This window comes from Zeus faber, assembly GCF_960531495.2.
Source record: "Zeus faber genome assembly, chromosome: 3".
Classification (NCBI taxonomy): domain Eukaryota; kingdom Metazoa; phylum Chordata; class Actinopteri; order Zeiformes; family Zeidae; genus Zeus; species Zeus faber.
The window spans coordinates 29,710,954-29,725,880 of record NC_137190.1 but is presented as its reverse complement, the minus strand read 5'-3'; the positions used below and the strand labels follow the sequence as shown (position 1 = coordinate 29,725,880).

The 14,927-nt window shown below is 46.0% G+C and overlaps 1 protein-coding gene across 1 annotated transcript in view; it reads right to left on the bottom strand.

The window, feature by feature from the left end:
* baz2ba (bromodomain adjacent to zinc finger domain, 2Ba) overlaps positions 1-14,927 on the bottom strand; it is a 101,219-nt gene that overhangs the window by 5,068 nt on the left and 81,224 nt on the right. Inside the window, exons 20-33 of the mRNA XM_079997332.1 lie at positions 14,800-14,865; positions 14,270-14,410; positions 13,131-13,385; positions 12,301-12,524; positions 11,138-11,212; positions 10,812-11,037; positions 10,638-10,700; positions 9,757-9,901; positions 8,893-9,647; positions 8,474-8,726; positions 7,415-7,570; positions 6,828-6,988; positions 3,024-3,331; positions 2,069-2,204 (exon numbers count right to left, since the gene is read on the bottom strand). Coding sequence (XP_079853458.1) covers positions 2,069-2,204; positions 3,024-3,331; positions 6,828-6,988; positions 7,415-7,570; positions 8,474-8,726; positions 8,893-9,647; positions 9,757-9,901; positions 10,638-10,700; positions 10,812-11,037; positions 11,138-11,212; positions 12,301-12,524; positions 13,131-13,385; positions 14,270-14,410; positions 14,800-14,865 — 2,964 coding nt within the window. The remainder of the gene's footprint in view (positions 1-2,068; positions 2,205-3,023; positions 3,332-6,827; positions 6,989-7,414; positions 7,571-8,473; positions 8,727-8,892; positions 9,648-9,756; positions 9,902-10,637; positions 10,701-10,811; positions 11,038-11,137; positions 11,213-12,300; positions 12,525-13,130; positions 13,386-14,269; positions 14,411-14,799; positions 14,866-14,927) is intronic.

The following is a 14,927-nucleotide window of genomic DNA, read 5'->3' as shown; positions in this document are numbered from 1 at the left end:
TGCATTACATGCATTACGCTCTTCGTGCACTGTGTCAGGTAACTCCGAGACATGCACCAGGTTAAGTTATAGCAATGACAAGCCCTGGTTCACAGCCAAACTCAGAGGGCTTTGTTTGAAAAAGGTGGAGGCATTTAAGAGACGGACATGAAAGAGTTTAAAGTGGAAAAATACACATTTGTCAAGGCGGTTACAGACCGCATTTGTATTAGTCCTAAGATATTAAGTCAAATTCAAAATTATTGGTAGTCTACAACAAACGTTAAATTTCATATTCAAAGCCAGATTTGTTTCCATTGTAAAATAAGGGTGTAGTCCATTATACACAATTAATTGGGTTATCTGCCATCTTGAATTGTAGTTAGTTATCATCAACCTTAGCTGCCTGCAGCTAAGGTTACATCTATATTTACATTTATTTTTCTGGCTGAAAGTGTTTGGCGCACAGCAAATGCCGAACTCACGGACAAGAATGAAGTGCCGCTGGATTCGGGACAGTTCAGACATTTTATGATTCAAGTTTGATCCACATCGATCTATAATCGGAGCAGGAATTTGTGAATAACTATTGCAAATGTACTCGAAGTAGCTGAATGTTGGCAGAGTAGGGCAGGCTGTGGTGGTGGAGCGGGGTGAGGTGGAGCGTATTGGTTGCTTCACGCAGGATCTCAGGGTCAGCATCAAGGTGAGAGAGAGCCGATGCTGCGTTCCATGGGAACTCTAAAAATTAGTTTGAACTGATGCTGCGTTCCATGGGAACTTGGAAAACTGTAATCAGTGAATAATGCGACGAACCTTGACACCGTGCATCTCTGCCTGAAGCTATATTTATTATGAGAGGCCCAGCCTGCAGGGCTGGAACCCTATTGTTATTGCTTGATTTTTTTATTTTTGATCTCTATTCGATAATCGGTCACAGAAGGCGTTTTCATACCACAGGAAGTTCTAAGAACCTTTGGGGGAACCTACCACTTGTTTTGTTAAAACAAGTGGTAGGTTCTTGAGGGACATTTAAACTAAACGACACAAGTGGACCATTCAGTGACGCAAGTGCACGGTGATTGGTCTAGACCTAAGTCCACGGTGATTGGAAAAAACATGAAAAATAAGATACTTAATTTAAGGTAAACATGTCTGTTTATACACAATATATTTCCAAAACATTAAATCTCCATAAAAAAAACAGCGTCTGTACACCTAACCTCACAGTGGACACAGTGGTCAACCCTCAATCACGACAGGTTTTTCCCAGTGCGACCTGACCAAGTCGCATCACCAGTCAGTAAGGGAGTGGACAGAACATCCATCCTTAGAGGTTAGTCACACTCGTGTTAAAGAAAAGACCAAAATAATCTCAGAAAACCTTGAAAAAAGTTATGAAACAACGAGTGAAAAAATGTATGCAGCGTTCAATGTTAACCTGGAAAACTGTAACATGTACAGCACGACTAAACTGGACCCCATGTATTGCTGCCTGCAGCTATATTTATTCCGAACCACAGCAACCGCAGTACACACAGACCAGGACGTTTCAGACGTCCTGTTGTTCGAGTTTGATCAATATCGATGTACATTTGGAGCAGAAATTAGTTAAAAACTGTTAAACGTTGATGCAATATGATTAGTTTCAGGAGTGGGGCACTTTGTGACATCATCATCTGAAGTCCAAGTCATTCGCATCCAGTGACTTGGACTCGGAGCGACCCTCGATCGCCACAGGTTTCCCTTAGTGTGACCCGACCAAGTCCCATCGCCCTGGGCGGCGTCTGGCCCACAGCGACAGGAGAACACAGTGGATCACTGTTACAGCAACGTACAGACCTCGTATCACAGCCTGGATACGCTGAGACATCATATATCACGCCTCTGAGTTGTATCACCACAAGCACCACGGTGAATTATCGTAATGACAAACCCTGTTTTACAGCCAAATGCAGACGGCTGCTTTTTGTAACTTGTGCTGCGTTTCACAGAGCCCCGAAAACTGTCATACGTACCTGAAATGGCCAAACTGGACTCTGTTTATTTGTGGCTGCAGCCATATTTATAATAACTATTATATGCTCACCACTTTCATGATGGAGCGCTCCCAGGCAATGGACTTCTGCAGCTGCTGGATGCACATGGCCAGCTGGGCGGCGCTGCGCACCTCGCCCAGAGCCTTCCTCCACACCTTCATGCCGTGGGCCACCTCCTCCTCGCCTCTGCAGGAGGAAGAGGGAGAGGAATAATGAAGGATGAGGGGAAAGGGTGGACACAACAACATGTGCTGACACATACACGCAGCCTCCTTTCTTTCTGGTTTCTCTCTCACACCGACACATACAGTAGACGAACACACTTTTATGCGCTTGCTTTGACATGCACACACACACACACGCGCACGCGCACGCGCACACACACGCACACACACACACACACACACACACACACACACACACACACACACACACACACACACACACACACACACACACACACACACACACACACAGACAACACCATATAGCTCCAGCTGTGCAGAAGCAAGTCATGAGGTGTTTTGAGGGATAGGCGCAAGCCCATGCAGAGAGAGAGAGAGAGAGAGAGAGGTAGAGAGAGAGAGAGAGAGAGAGAGAGAGGGAGGGAGGGTGAGGGCACCCGACAAGGGGCGGAATCACCAAAGAGGCACCATGACACCATGCAGATTGAGGCCAAAAAGGAGAGGGGGGGGGGGGGGGCAAAACTCCCAAAAAACAAGATTGGCGTTTCCATCACATCACAATGAAGCCGATGAGACACAATGAAAAACAAAAAAACCAAAATAATGAACCAAAGCCACGCAGCTAGAAATAAGTTCTGCAGGTAAGAGGACCCAGATTTTTGAAAAAGTAACTGGTGGGTAGGGGTGGGGTGGGGTGGGGCGGAGAAACATTTAGCACACACAGAGTGGAGGGAGGGTGGGGTGGGGTAGGATTATTAGTGAGGCGGGTGCACGGGTGAAGGAGGCTGGGTTTTTTTTGTTGGTTGGCGAGGCGACCTACCCTTCCCTGTCAGCACTAGTGGATGGGGCGGGGGCGGGGACAGTGACTGTACCCACATTATCCAGCCTGATCTGAATGGTGGTACCTAAGGGGCTCCTCAGGTACCTTCTCTCGATGTTGCGCTCCAGTTCGGCCAGGCGCGTCACCGCTATGTCCAGCGGGTTGTCCGGGTGACGCGTCACCCCGCCCTTGTCGGTGCGCTCCTCCGCGTGCTCCCGCTCGCACGCTGCCGCCCCCTTGCAGAACGGCTTGTGCTCGTGGTACACCAGGTCCTCCCGCTCCGACTGGGGGTCCGGGTACGTCCAGCCCTGAGGGGGAGAAGGGACAATAAGTATTAAATATTATATTTATATAAACTTACAAATTATTATAATTGTTCATATTTTCATATATTTAAATTCTAAATACATATGTAAATATAATAAATTAAACTCAGAACTTGTGCCTCATTTGCCGATGCACAAAACCTATTATTAATAATAATAATAATAATAATAATAATAATAATAATATAATAACCTTTATATAATAATAATAACCTTTTATTTGTAGCACCTTGTAGCACTTTTCATACATAAACTGCAGCTAAAAGTGGTCTGGAATAATATATGGCAATAGAAAATGTTATAATAACAATGATATAAACAATAACAAACATAATTATAGCTGCAGGCAGCAATACACAGGGTCCAGTTTAGTCATGTTAGGTACGTATTACAGGTTTCCGAAGTTCTAAGGTTCCGTCATCCGAGGTTCCCTAATCTGCGCTCTGTGATTATATGAGGAGGGTGAGTTGGGAGTTCAAATTGGCTTCTGAGGAAGACCCACCGCGTCAGCGCCTGTGCTCCTGCTGTTGATTGGCTGTTCATGTCACGTGCTGCCCAATGAGCCTTAGACTGAAAGTGCTTATTATTGGTTGGTTGGGACTGGCAATACGGCAAAATGGATGGAACTGTGCCTCTGTGTTTTTTGCTTGATAAACATGAAAAAGGAATGCGTGTAGTGTAACTACACCTTTTCTGTTTTAAAACCCATAAAAAAAAAGATTTTTGGGTGGTTTTTGGGACTGGGAATGGATTTATTATATTTCAATTAATTTCAATGGGGAAAATTCATTTGTAAAACGAGCATATCGTAAAACAAGCTCGGTCATGGAACGAATTAAACCTCGTAATGCGAGGTTCAACTGTATCACCAAGGCACTTGATAGACAAGTTTACCTTCATGTTTCTGGCAGCCCTGCCAAATTTCAAATGGGTTTATCACTATGTCATGATTTAACAGCAAATTGAATGTTTTTGCCAAATTCTTGAAATTGATTGCCTAATAAGTGTGCCAATTTTTCGACCAATCTCTTATCTTTACATTAACTGTGTTAATGGGTATAATCTCGTGTCATTCAGTTCTTGAGAAGAAGATTTTTGAATGTTTTTCAAAAGATTCCAAAATGGCGGAAAAAAATCATAGGCGGACCTTATAGGTCCATACTGCAAAATTGCCCAGAATGTCCAGCTGTATATGTGTATCAAGTTTCACTCTGATATGACAACTTGGTGGCAGCACTGAGCCTTTGACTGAGAATGCACCTTACAGCGCTCCCTATGGGCCAATTAGTACCATTGTTTGTGTTCAGGTTACGCATGGCCTGACCGGCAGGTTTCCTGAGATGGAAAAAAGGTTACCAATGAAGGTTACCGATGACTTACTGGAAAAAATATGGGCGAAAAAAAAATATAGAAATAATAATAATAATAATAATAATAATAATAATAATAACAATAATAATAATAGGGATTCCAGCAATTGCAATAGGTTTCCAATAGATTATAATCTAGGTGCATAATCTCGGGGTGTGTTGCAAAGACATTTCACTGTATATATGTATGAACATAAGTATATGTATGTGACAAATAAACCTCTTGAATCTTGAATCTTAAACAAGAACAACAATAATAATAATAACAACAGCAACAAAAAGCTGAATGTGATAGATAATATATATATATATACATACATACACACACACACACACACACACACACACACACTGAGAACTTTATTAGGAACACCTATAAACTAGGGATGCAACGGGACACGGTATGTTACCGAACAGTTCGGTACGGCCACTACGGTTCAATACGCACACGTAAACCGCGGTATTATGTTATCACGGTAGTCCACCGGACGCGCGTTGGCGCAGCATAAGGGGTGCGGCGCGGCCTACCGCGAGTCCACGCTTCCCATTGAATCCATTGCTGCAGCTCCACTGGTATTCCTGCAGGGTCCATGCGGAGCATTTCTCTATTTTTGCGCAAGAGGTCTATTTTTTTTCTAACTGCATGCGGCAATGCAGCCTTTTCAATAGAAACGGGAGATAAAGCTACAGAGAAATGTTTCTGTAAAGAGTGCAATCAATAAAGGGGTCCAGTCGGAAAATAACCCCCTGGGATGGCCGTGTCCCTCTTTATTATGAGCTGCACTTCATACACTCTCTCTCTCGCTTCCACTCGCGCCAGGTAGTGTTCAGGAATGAATGATCTGATTCCTTTGAATGGCTCTTTTGTAGGAATGAAGGGAACCCCAGTCTCTCTTTTTTTTGTTAGTTTTGTTAGTATTATGTTGTATAGTTTGTATCGTTTGTATGTAACAATATATATATATCTTAAATATAAAGATACTGTAACCGCACCGTTACTGTGGCCCTAAAACCGTGATCCATACCGAACCATCAGACCACTGTACCGTTGCATCACTACTGTACACCTACTTTTTCATGCAATTGTCTAATCAGTCAATCGTTTGGCAGCAGTATAATGCATAAAATCATGCAGAGAAAGATACGGGTCAGCAGTTTCAGTTATTGTTCACATCGGCCATTAGAATGGGGAAAAAATGTGATCTCAGTGTTTTCGACCGTGGCATGATTGCTGGTGCCAGACAGGCTGGTTTGAGTATTTTTGTAACTGCTGATCTCCTGGGATTTTCACACACCCACAAGTCTCTCGAGTCAACTCAGAATGGTGCGAAAATCAAAACAAAAAACAGTGAGCTGCAGTTCTGCGCAGTTCTGCGCTGTGTCCACTGCAGCTGAGGCTGCAGTGGACACAGGCTCACCAAAACTGGACATTTTAAAACTGGAAAAACACAGCCTGGTCTGATGAATCTTGATTCCTGCTGAGGCACACGGATGGTAGGGTTAGATGCCGCCAACAGCAGGAATCCATGGACCCAACCTGCCTTGTGTTGGGTCCATGTGTGTAGGCTGTTTCGAGAGCAAAGGGGGGCCTTACCCAGTATTAGTACAGTGTTTCTAATAAAGTGAGTGAGCTCAGTGAGTATACATAGTTCGAGCTTGATCCATATTGATCTATATTTGGAGCAGGAATTAGTGAAAAAAACGATTAAATTTAACCGTAAGTTTGAACATTTTTGTGACATCATAAACCGATGGTATATATGTCCGGTTTCCGTCTCTAGGTGCTCATTCGCATTCTGATGGTTGCGCTTTGTAGACTGCATAGTGGTTCCTCTGCGAGGGGAGCAACCAGAGACAAAAAGGAGACGACAGACCAGGTGAGCAGATGCGGCGTTCGATGTAAACTCGAAAAATCGTGCTCCGTTTCAGAGAACCCGGAAAACTGTATTACATACCTAACATGACTAAACTGGACCCGGTGTATCGCTCGCTGCAGCTATGTTTACTATTATTATAACTATGACTACTACTACTACTACTACTACTATTTGTTTTCCTTCTATTAATGCAAAGCACTTTCATTTGCATGTTGCAAAAAATGTGTTTACCTTGACCTGCAAGCTGGCAGTGGTGACTTTCCTCTCCAGCTCCTCCACCTGCTGCAACACAGCGATGTCCATCTCCATGGCCTGCTCCTCCACACACCAGCCCCGCACTGACTCCACGCTCACCTGGCTCTCTTCCAGCTCGCACAGCTCGATCATTGCCACTGTGAGATGAAAAAGATGTACAGGACCGTGCGACACACACACACACACACACACACACACACACACACACACACACACACACACACACACACACACACACACACACACACACACACACACACACACACACACACACGCACACATATTGTAATGTAAAAAGTCCACATCCGGGTTTTTGTGCTCGCGGGGATGTCCAGATCCCCAGCAAATATAATCGTTATGCTCATGGGAAGAAGACACTAAAGGCACTTTGAATTTGATTTGAATGGCAGCAATTCAAACATGCTTCATGCTTTATTTATCCCGGTCTAATGTGTGCTGTCGTCACGGCAGAAAAGTGCAGCTCAGTCTAATCCAATCATTCCAAATGGCTGGATAATCACTGCTAACTACCCTACTGTTGAAGGAGGAGGTTTTGGCCTTACCGTCTCTGTGCTTGGTGCAGACCTGGGGGATAATTTCCATGTACTTGTGCATCTGACGGTGGAGGCCCTTCTCTCTGATGCCGCGGCCGTGCAGGGCGTTGACCAGGGCCCGCAGCTGCCCAACGTCCGACACGCGCCACCAGCCGGTGAGCACGTCTGCATGTCCAGAGGAACAGGAGAGAGGTGTACACAAATAGGTATGTTAGTAAGTGGTGATTTACAGTGAGGCTTGTTTTTCTGATGTACCGTCTGGCCGACTGCTGATGACTAATATGCTTATAAGTCGCTTTGGAGAAAAGCATCTGCGAGAAAGGACGTTATGTAATGTGTTCAAATGTTCCTAACGGTATGGCACGGTATAAACCAGGCAAATTGGAAGGATTGAAAAGAGGTGGAAAATCTGGGTTCAGAAAGTACAATTCCCCTCCAGGAGACAACGTCATTAGCATCGACCCAGAGGTCCAACTCCCTGATAAGGGCAGGGCTGAATGTAAAACAGGTCTTTCTACTTGATGAACATGGAGTTTTCCACCTCTGTTTTACGAGGCTGTTTTCGCCACTCCTGAGGTCATGAAGAGCTAATAATCCACAAGGTGGCAGCCTAGGATAATCTGGTAAACTATAGGAAGGGGGTGTTTGAAATCAGCTGCTATAAAAGAAGATTTGTCATTATAAATACGCAATTGCCAAGAGAATCAATCAATCAAAATAAATTATGATGGTAAGTAATGAATGAAGATGGTACGGGAGGTACGGAATTACCAAAAAAATAATTACAACCACTGTCTACCATTGCATGAATGTCGTGCACAGATTATGTAACAAGCAAAAATATAATTATTTAAGAAATTACTGATATATTAAGGCCAATGATACAGGCAATGGCACCTGTAGCAATATAAGAACATACAAACGCTTCTTATTATATTTGTAATTTTGGCATGTCCCATAATAACAAATAAGATAATAGCATATCATTGTTTAAAGTCTAGTGGCCTCCCTATACTACCAAACTGGTGTTGAAGCAATATTTTCTCAAGGTGGTTTTCTATCACTGACCCTCAGGGATAGGTTGAGGTGTGGGGTGGTCCAAGGACTTGGGCATCTCCAGGGCAGGGGAGGGCACGGACGGGGTCTTCTCCATGCGAGGGATGGGGGAGTCGCTCTTGCTGGAGACACTGGCCGCCGTGTTGCCCTCCAGTGAGTGGCCCTGCATGGGGCTGGGGCTGCTGCACAGCGGCAGGCTGGGACTCAACAAGCCGCTTGGCCAGGCCCCGAACGGAACCCCCAGCAATGAGCCACCTGACTTAACCTTGAGAGAAGGACAGAGAGAGAGAGAGAGATAGAGAGAGAGAAAGAGAGAGAGAGAGAGAGAGAGGGAGAGCATGTGGGAGAGAGAGAGAAAGAGTCAGCCTCCGTTATCATTCATAATACATGATGTAACGCACTCGAGCTGAACCTGTGGAAGGGCTACGAACCTGCAGGGCCGACAGCGAGTAGCTGAGGAGGCCGGCGGGGTGGTGAGGGCTGGCCGAGGCCGAGGCTGCCGAGGGGGTGAGGGGCAGGGCCGGGGACGACGGTGGGGACCGGGGCCGGGCCGGCGTGGAGGACGAGAGGGGGGAGGCGCGGGGGGCACCCGGGGGTGGGATGGTGATGGAGGACAGGTCGCAAGGCGTGCGGGGCAGCAGGCTGAACCAGTGGCCGCTCCTCTCGGTCAAGACGCGCAGCAGCTGGTCGCTGGCCTGGAAGGCCAGGTGCGGGCATGGGGCCAAGGATGCCGCCGGGGGGGTGTCCCCGGGGCTGTCTCGCAGGGCCGGCGGGTACAGTGCCGAGGAGGAGGCGGCTGTGGCGTTAGTGGGGTCGACTGAGGTCAGCACGGAAGCAGAGGTGGCCACGGCAAGCAGTGGTTCGGGAGTGTTGCGGGCAGGCGAGGACGACGTGGCAGAGGTGGAGACGGGACTGCCGGTTTGTCTTTGGTCGCAGCTCTCGGGGTCCTCCGCCTTGGGCGCTTCTTTGACGGGGTCCATGGCGTGTGTGCAGAAGAGGGCGGGAGGGGCTTTCATCTCCTCCAACTCTTTATCGTCCTCGTTCTGCTGCGGGTACGCACTCTGCCCGTTGGGGTCACCGACCGCCTTCTCATTCTGCATTTCCACCTCCTGCGGCTCCTCCTTGATCGTGACCTCCTCCGCCGCCAGCTTCCTCCTCTGCCGCTCCTCCTCCAGTTCCTCTGGGGCTGCGGGGAAAAGGCACAATTCAAATGGCACCGGAACTCGAAAGGCTAAAGGGCCGGTAGCTTCAGTATCCTAGTTGTGGCACGCATCCTTCTGACGGGACCACGGTACCTTCTCCGCTCTCCATGCCCTCGATGAAGACCCCTCCGCAGTGAGGTAGAACCCAGTATCTGCGCCGGTACCGGTCCTGGCCGTACATCATAGAGCGCAGCGAGTGCGACGTCTCGAACAGCTTCCGTCTGATCTGGTGATGTTGCTGCAGGAGCGTAGAACAAAACATACACCCTTCAATTCAAAAAACGTCCGGGCCTTGGCCTTTATCTTGTGTGTTCTTCTTAACTCTTTTTTTTTTGTGATACTCATTGACCAGTTATAAACAGCATTACAGAGCCCGGCTGTACAATCTACTTCCTAGAGCCATGGTGTTAGAGGGTAGTAAAGGACCATTCCACTCTGGGTCTCTCCTCTGTTAGTAGAGAACTGGCTAAATTAGAAAAGAGGAAAAATTAGTCATCGAGCCTGTCTCTACATGTTGCGAATGCAGAAAATAACAACTCAACTACTGCATGTGTACTGCACCAACTTTTTGTACACAAGCACAGACTACAACAGAGGAAAGTCCACTCAGCTAGGTGGCCATCATGCTGCTGTATGGATGGGGTTCAGTTCAGCCTCTACAATACTCACTACAGCCTCTTCGCAAAGGTTGCGTTGGCTACCCACAAAAGAAAACTTAACATTACGGTTTGCCAATTTTTGTACCTATATATAAACAGAAATCGTTTTTTTGGGACTGGTTCTGGAAATTCCCTGTTCCCACTCTCATTACAAACTAACAGCATTAAGCATCTAAAGGGTAAATTTGGCTCTGAATTCATGGATTAATGGATGGTGATTGCAGCAGCAACATGTTCATGTATAGGTTTAAAATTGGCAAACGTCCCCTTTAAGTCGTTGCAAGAGTTGAGTGTTTGTCTCAGTTATAAACATACCTTGGCTAATTTATCTATCTGCTTCTCAAGCTCCTCCACACTGGTGGATTGGTCCCCTTCCTCCTGACAGAGCCCAAACATGTTGGTTAGCACAGCGTACGTGTCTGCACGGATCAGATGGAATGAAACGCCACATCTCAACACCACGCCTGGACCTCCCGCGTGTCTTTTTACCTCGTCGCCCGTCTCAAACTTCCTCCCCTTCTTTGTCTCCTCCTCGTCCTCGTCCTCGTACTCGTCCTCATCGCTGTCGTCCTCGTCCTCGTCCTCGTCCTCGCTCTCCCCGCCGGCTTTCCTCTTGCGCTTGAGGGCGGAGGATGGCGTGCCCAGCGACTGGTTCTCCTCCGGGCCCACGCTGGTCTCCCTCCTCCCCGTGCGCTTGGCATGCACCATCCTTAGCCTGCTCCCAAAACATGGCCCGGCGGGGTCAGAACCACGACAACCATGCCCACCGACACACAAGACGGAAAGATTACACAGGGTGAAAAGCGAGGGCCTACTTCTTGAGCTTCCCCTCCATGATGATCTTGTCCTTCCTCATGTTCGCCATCTGATCCAGGCTCTTGTCGATCTCGCTGCGGGGAGAAGAGACGGGCCGTCAAAAAGACGTTCTGTTGTTGTTTTCACACTCTGTCAAACAAGTCAATCAAATGCCTCGAAAGCCAAAGCTAATGACTCCGGGGGCTTGTACCCCAAAGCACAAATTCATTTGGAATAAAGAAATCCTATTCCAGATCACATTAGCATATTTATTGAGCTTTTTCACAAGGCTTCAATAAAACTAGTTATTATTGGCAAATGTTGAAAGTGGAGTTGAGTGAGCAAGCAGTACAATAGTACTTTTCAGTTTTCATATTATTGTTGTTATTATTATTATTATTAGTAGTAGTAGTAGTAGTAGTAGTAGTAGTAGTAGTAGTAGTAGTAGTAGTAGTAGTAGTAGTAGTAGTAGTAGTATTGTTATAATAAGAATAATATTATTATACAATAATAATCATAATTATGGTTATGATTACGATTATTATTTTAGGTTTATTTTTCCCAGTTTACTGCTAGGTTTATTTTTATTTTGAGTGCTATTATTAATTTTTTGATTAATTCTATATTGGCGAATTTCCCTACTGTCTAGCCTTCTAGTTTAATTCTGGTTGGTTTACTGTACATTGACAATTTGTTTCTTGCTCATTGTTAAAATTATAGGTTTATTTTTAAGTGCTTTTGTCCATTTATAGGTTTCGATTTTATATCTATTATATAATTACCTATCCATCTATTATTATTACATTCCAGTTAGGAGGCTTGAAGCTGCTTGTATCTTATCTGTCTGTTTTCCTGACACATAATTGCATGCCTGGATGAGCTCTCAGCTGATAAGGATGTTTTGAGCTGTTATCACTCTCCTATTGGTTTTAAAGCAACTATCCTGTCAGGAGCCATGTGGCGTCACGTACTTGAAGGCATTTGGATAAATCTAACATTATTATAACCACCATAAATTCACTGGGCTATATGTACAGTAAAGGTTGGAAAATAACTTTTTTACAATTTGTAAACTATGATTTTGGTAAATATTGAAGGAAATAATACTTTTTAAAAGTTTACATTTATATGGAGGAAAGAACAGCTTTATGGCAAATACATGAAGCAAGGAGATCCCTCCTACCTGATGACCACCCTGCTGCAGGCCAGCTCGTTACCCAGAAAGCCCAGGATGGAGGCTTTCTGGGTGGGCGTGTGGGCCTGGAAGGCCTTGGTCTTCAGGCTGAGGGCCAGAGGGGCCAGTTCTGTGTTGGCGCAGTGGGCCCCCATGTACATCTGTAGCACCTCAGACACGTTGTCCCTGTTGATCCCCACGTTAGTCAGGTGGTCCCCCAGCATGGTTTTGGTCTGGGAGAAGACATAGGAGAGAGACAGAGAGAGAGACAGAGGGAGAGAGACAGAGAGAGAGAGAGAGAGAGAGAGAGAGAGAGAGAGAGAGAGAGAGAGAGAGAGAGAGAGAGAGAGAGAGAGTCAGCCTCCATTATCATTCATAATACATGATGTAATGCACTCGAGCTGTGGAAGGGCGTGAGTGTGTGTGTGTGTGGGGGGGGAGGCGAGGTCATAAATGATTTCGGAAATATGGAATCATTCATTGTTACAATCCTAAGTAAATTTACACAATATCATAATTCATTTTAATAAATTACCGCTACTAAGCCGTTAAAATCAAACAAAAACTGACAATGAGCAGTATAAAACTGACAATAAACAATACAAAAAATATTAAAACAAACAATTACAAGAATAAGAATCCTTAAATAAACAATTAACACGAAAATGTGGCAATATGCAATCACCCTAAAAATAGTAAAAAATGGTAAGGGGTGGGCATTGGGGGCTTGGGCCCCAAATGTTTCATGAATAGCCAAAACCAACCAATAGACAAAGTGGTTTTAACAGTGTGGTTTCTGCAGTATTGTTAAAAGAGCTGTGTTGTGGTATCCAGCAGACCTTCTGTCCAGGTGGCAGGCCGGGGTCGCACACAGCCAGGGACAGCAGCCGGACCAGGAGATCCTGGACGTGGCCCATGCTGTCGCCCACGTTCAGCAGGCCCTCCTGCAGCATGCCCAGGGTGGGGACGTCGCTGCTGACGTCCAGGCCCAGCACTTTGCCAAAGCCGCGCAGGAACTGCATCAGCATCAGGCAGTCGGCCACGGCGCAGCCCGGCAGGATGAGCCCCGGGATGCGGGAGAACTCCGGAAGAGGCTGATAATAATAATAATAATAATAATAATAATAATAATGATAATAATAAAACATTTATTATAGGAATATATATATATATATATAATATACTGAATATCATATCATAAATATTGAATATAATATATTTTTATAAACTATAAATATGATAAACATTTATCAATAAAAAATGCATTTACGTTAAGAAGGTTACATTTAACGTGGTAAGTAATGTTTGAGAAAGTATTTTAGAACGCGGAGCGACAACAGGATATAAAGTGCACTTGCGTTGATATAGTGCTTCTTGTAAGTGTTGTGCAGTATTGTGCCTTCAACACTAGGGGGCGAACACTAACTGAAAGAAACCTAGATTGACTTGAGTGTCAAATTACCGCGCTTAAAAAACCCTTGGCTACTACTTCTCGCTAAAAAGCAATCATTTCATGGCTAAATAGGCTTGTTTTGGTGTTATTAGAGATGCCATTTGGCACGATGCATTACGGCACACGCGCCATCGCTATAATCACAGATGATTATACGCCCCCTCCGCCCGCTCCCGGCTCCATTTGCCCTCCGGCAAAATAAAATGTTTTGCTTATTAAATGATGGTAATATCATAATACTCCTAGCGGCTCCTATTAGAACACTAGTGGGGTTTTTTTCTTCCACTTTGTTTCTTTACAGGGAGGTCAAGGCCGGGCGGTGGGCTGATAAACAAAACGGCGCGTGGGTAACAACTCCCCTGTTCGCCTTGACCCCTTTGGATTACTAATCGGTGACCCCTGAGACCGGCCATCCGATTAACACTCACGACGTTGTGTGCGTTTTTTTATTTTTTATTTTTATTCTTAATAAGTGTCAGAGGAAACGTGTGTGTGTGACAGAGGGGGTTGATGCGGACTCCGCACCTTGTGGTCAGACAGACACATGTCCTCGTTGGGCTTCTTCAGCTCCCTGGCGATCTCCAGCTCCTGCCGCCGCTGCTCCAGCTTCCGCTCCTTGTTCAGACGCTTCTCGTCGCGCTTCTCCTGCCGCAGGCGCTCGCGCTCCTGAGGAGGTTGTTTTCCGGGAGTTAGGGAAGGAACGAGCAGATTCCCTTGACGTGGCCGAGTAGGATTAGAATCCGAGCCCGGCCGCCCACCCTAATGTTGCTGCGCAGTCAAAGGAAACCGCTTGGGGGGGGGGGTCAGATTCTTTTCACTCGGCGGGAGTGTGGAGTGCGTGGAGGGGTGGGGGGTGGGGGGACTTGTGAGAGAGCAGTGAAGGAGAAGGAGAGAGGTGAATCTATCCCGGGAATAAAGGCCAGAGGGTTATTTTTTTTTTTTTAAATGAGTGGACTGCTTAAGTGTGCGTGACCGTATGTGTGTGTGCGCGTGTGTGTATGTGTGTGTGTGTGTGTGCGCGCGTGCGTGCGTTTCTTTGTGCGCAAATGGCCTACCTCGGCTTTCTTGCGAGCCTCCACGGCCTTCATCAGCATAACGTGCTGCCTCCTGCGCTCGCGCTCCTACGAGAGCGGAAAAGACGCACGTCAACACTCGCCGTGTAGTCAAAAAAGCGGCGTAATAA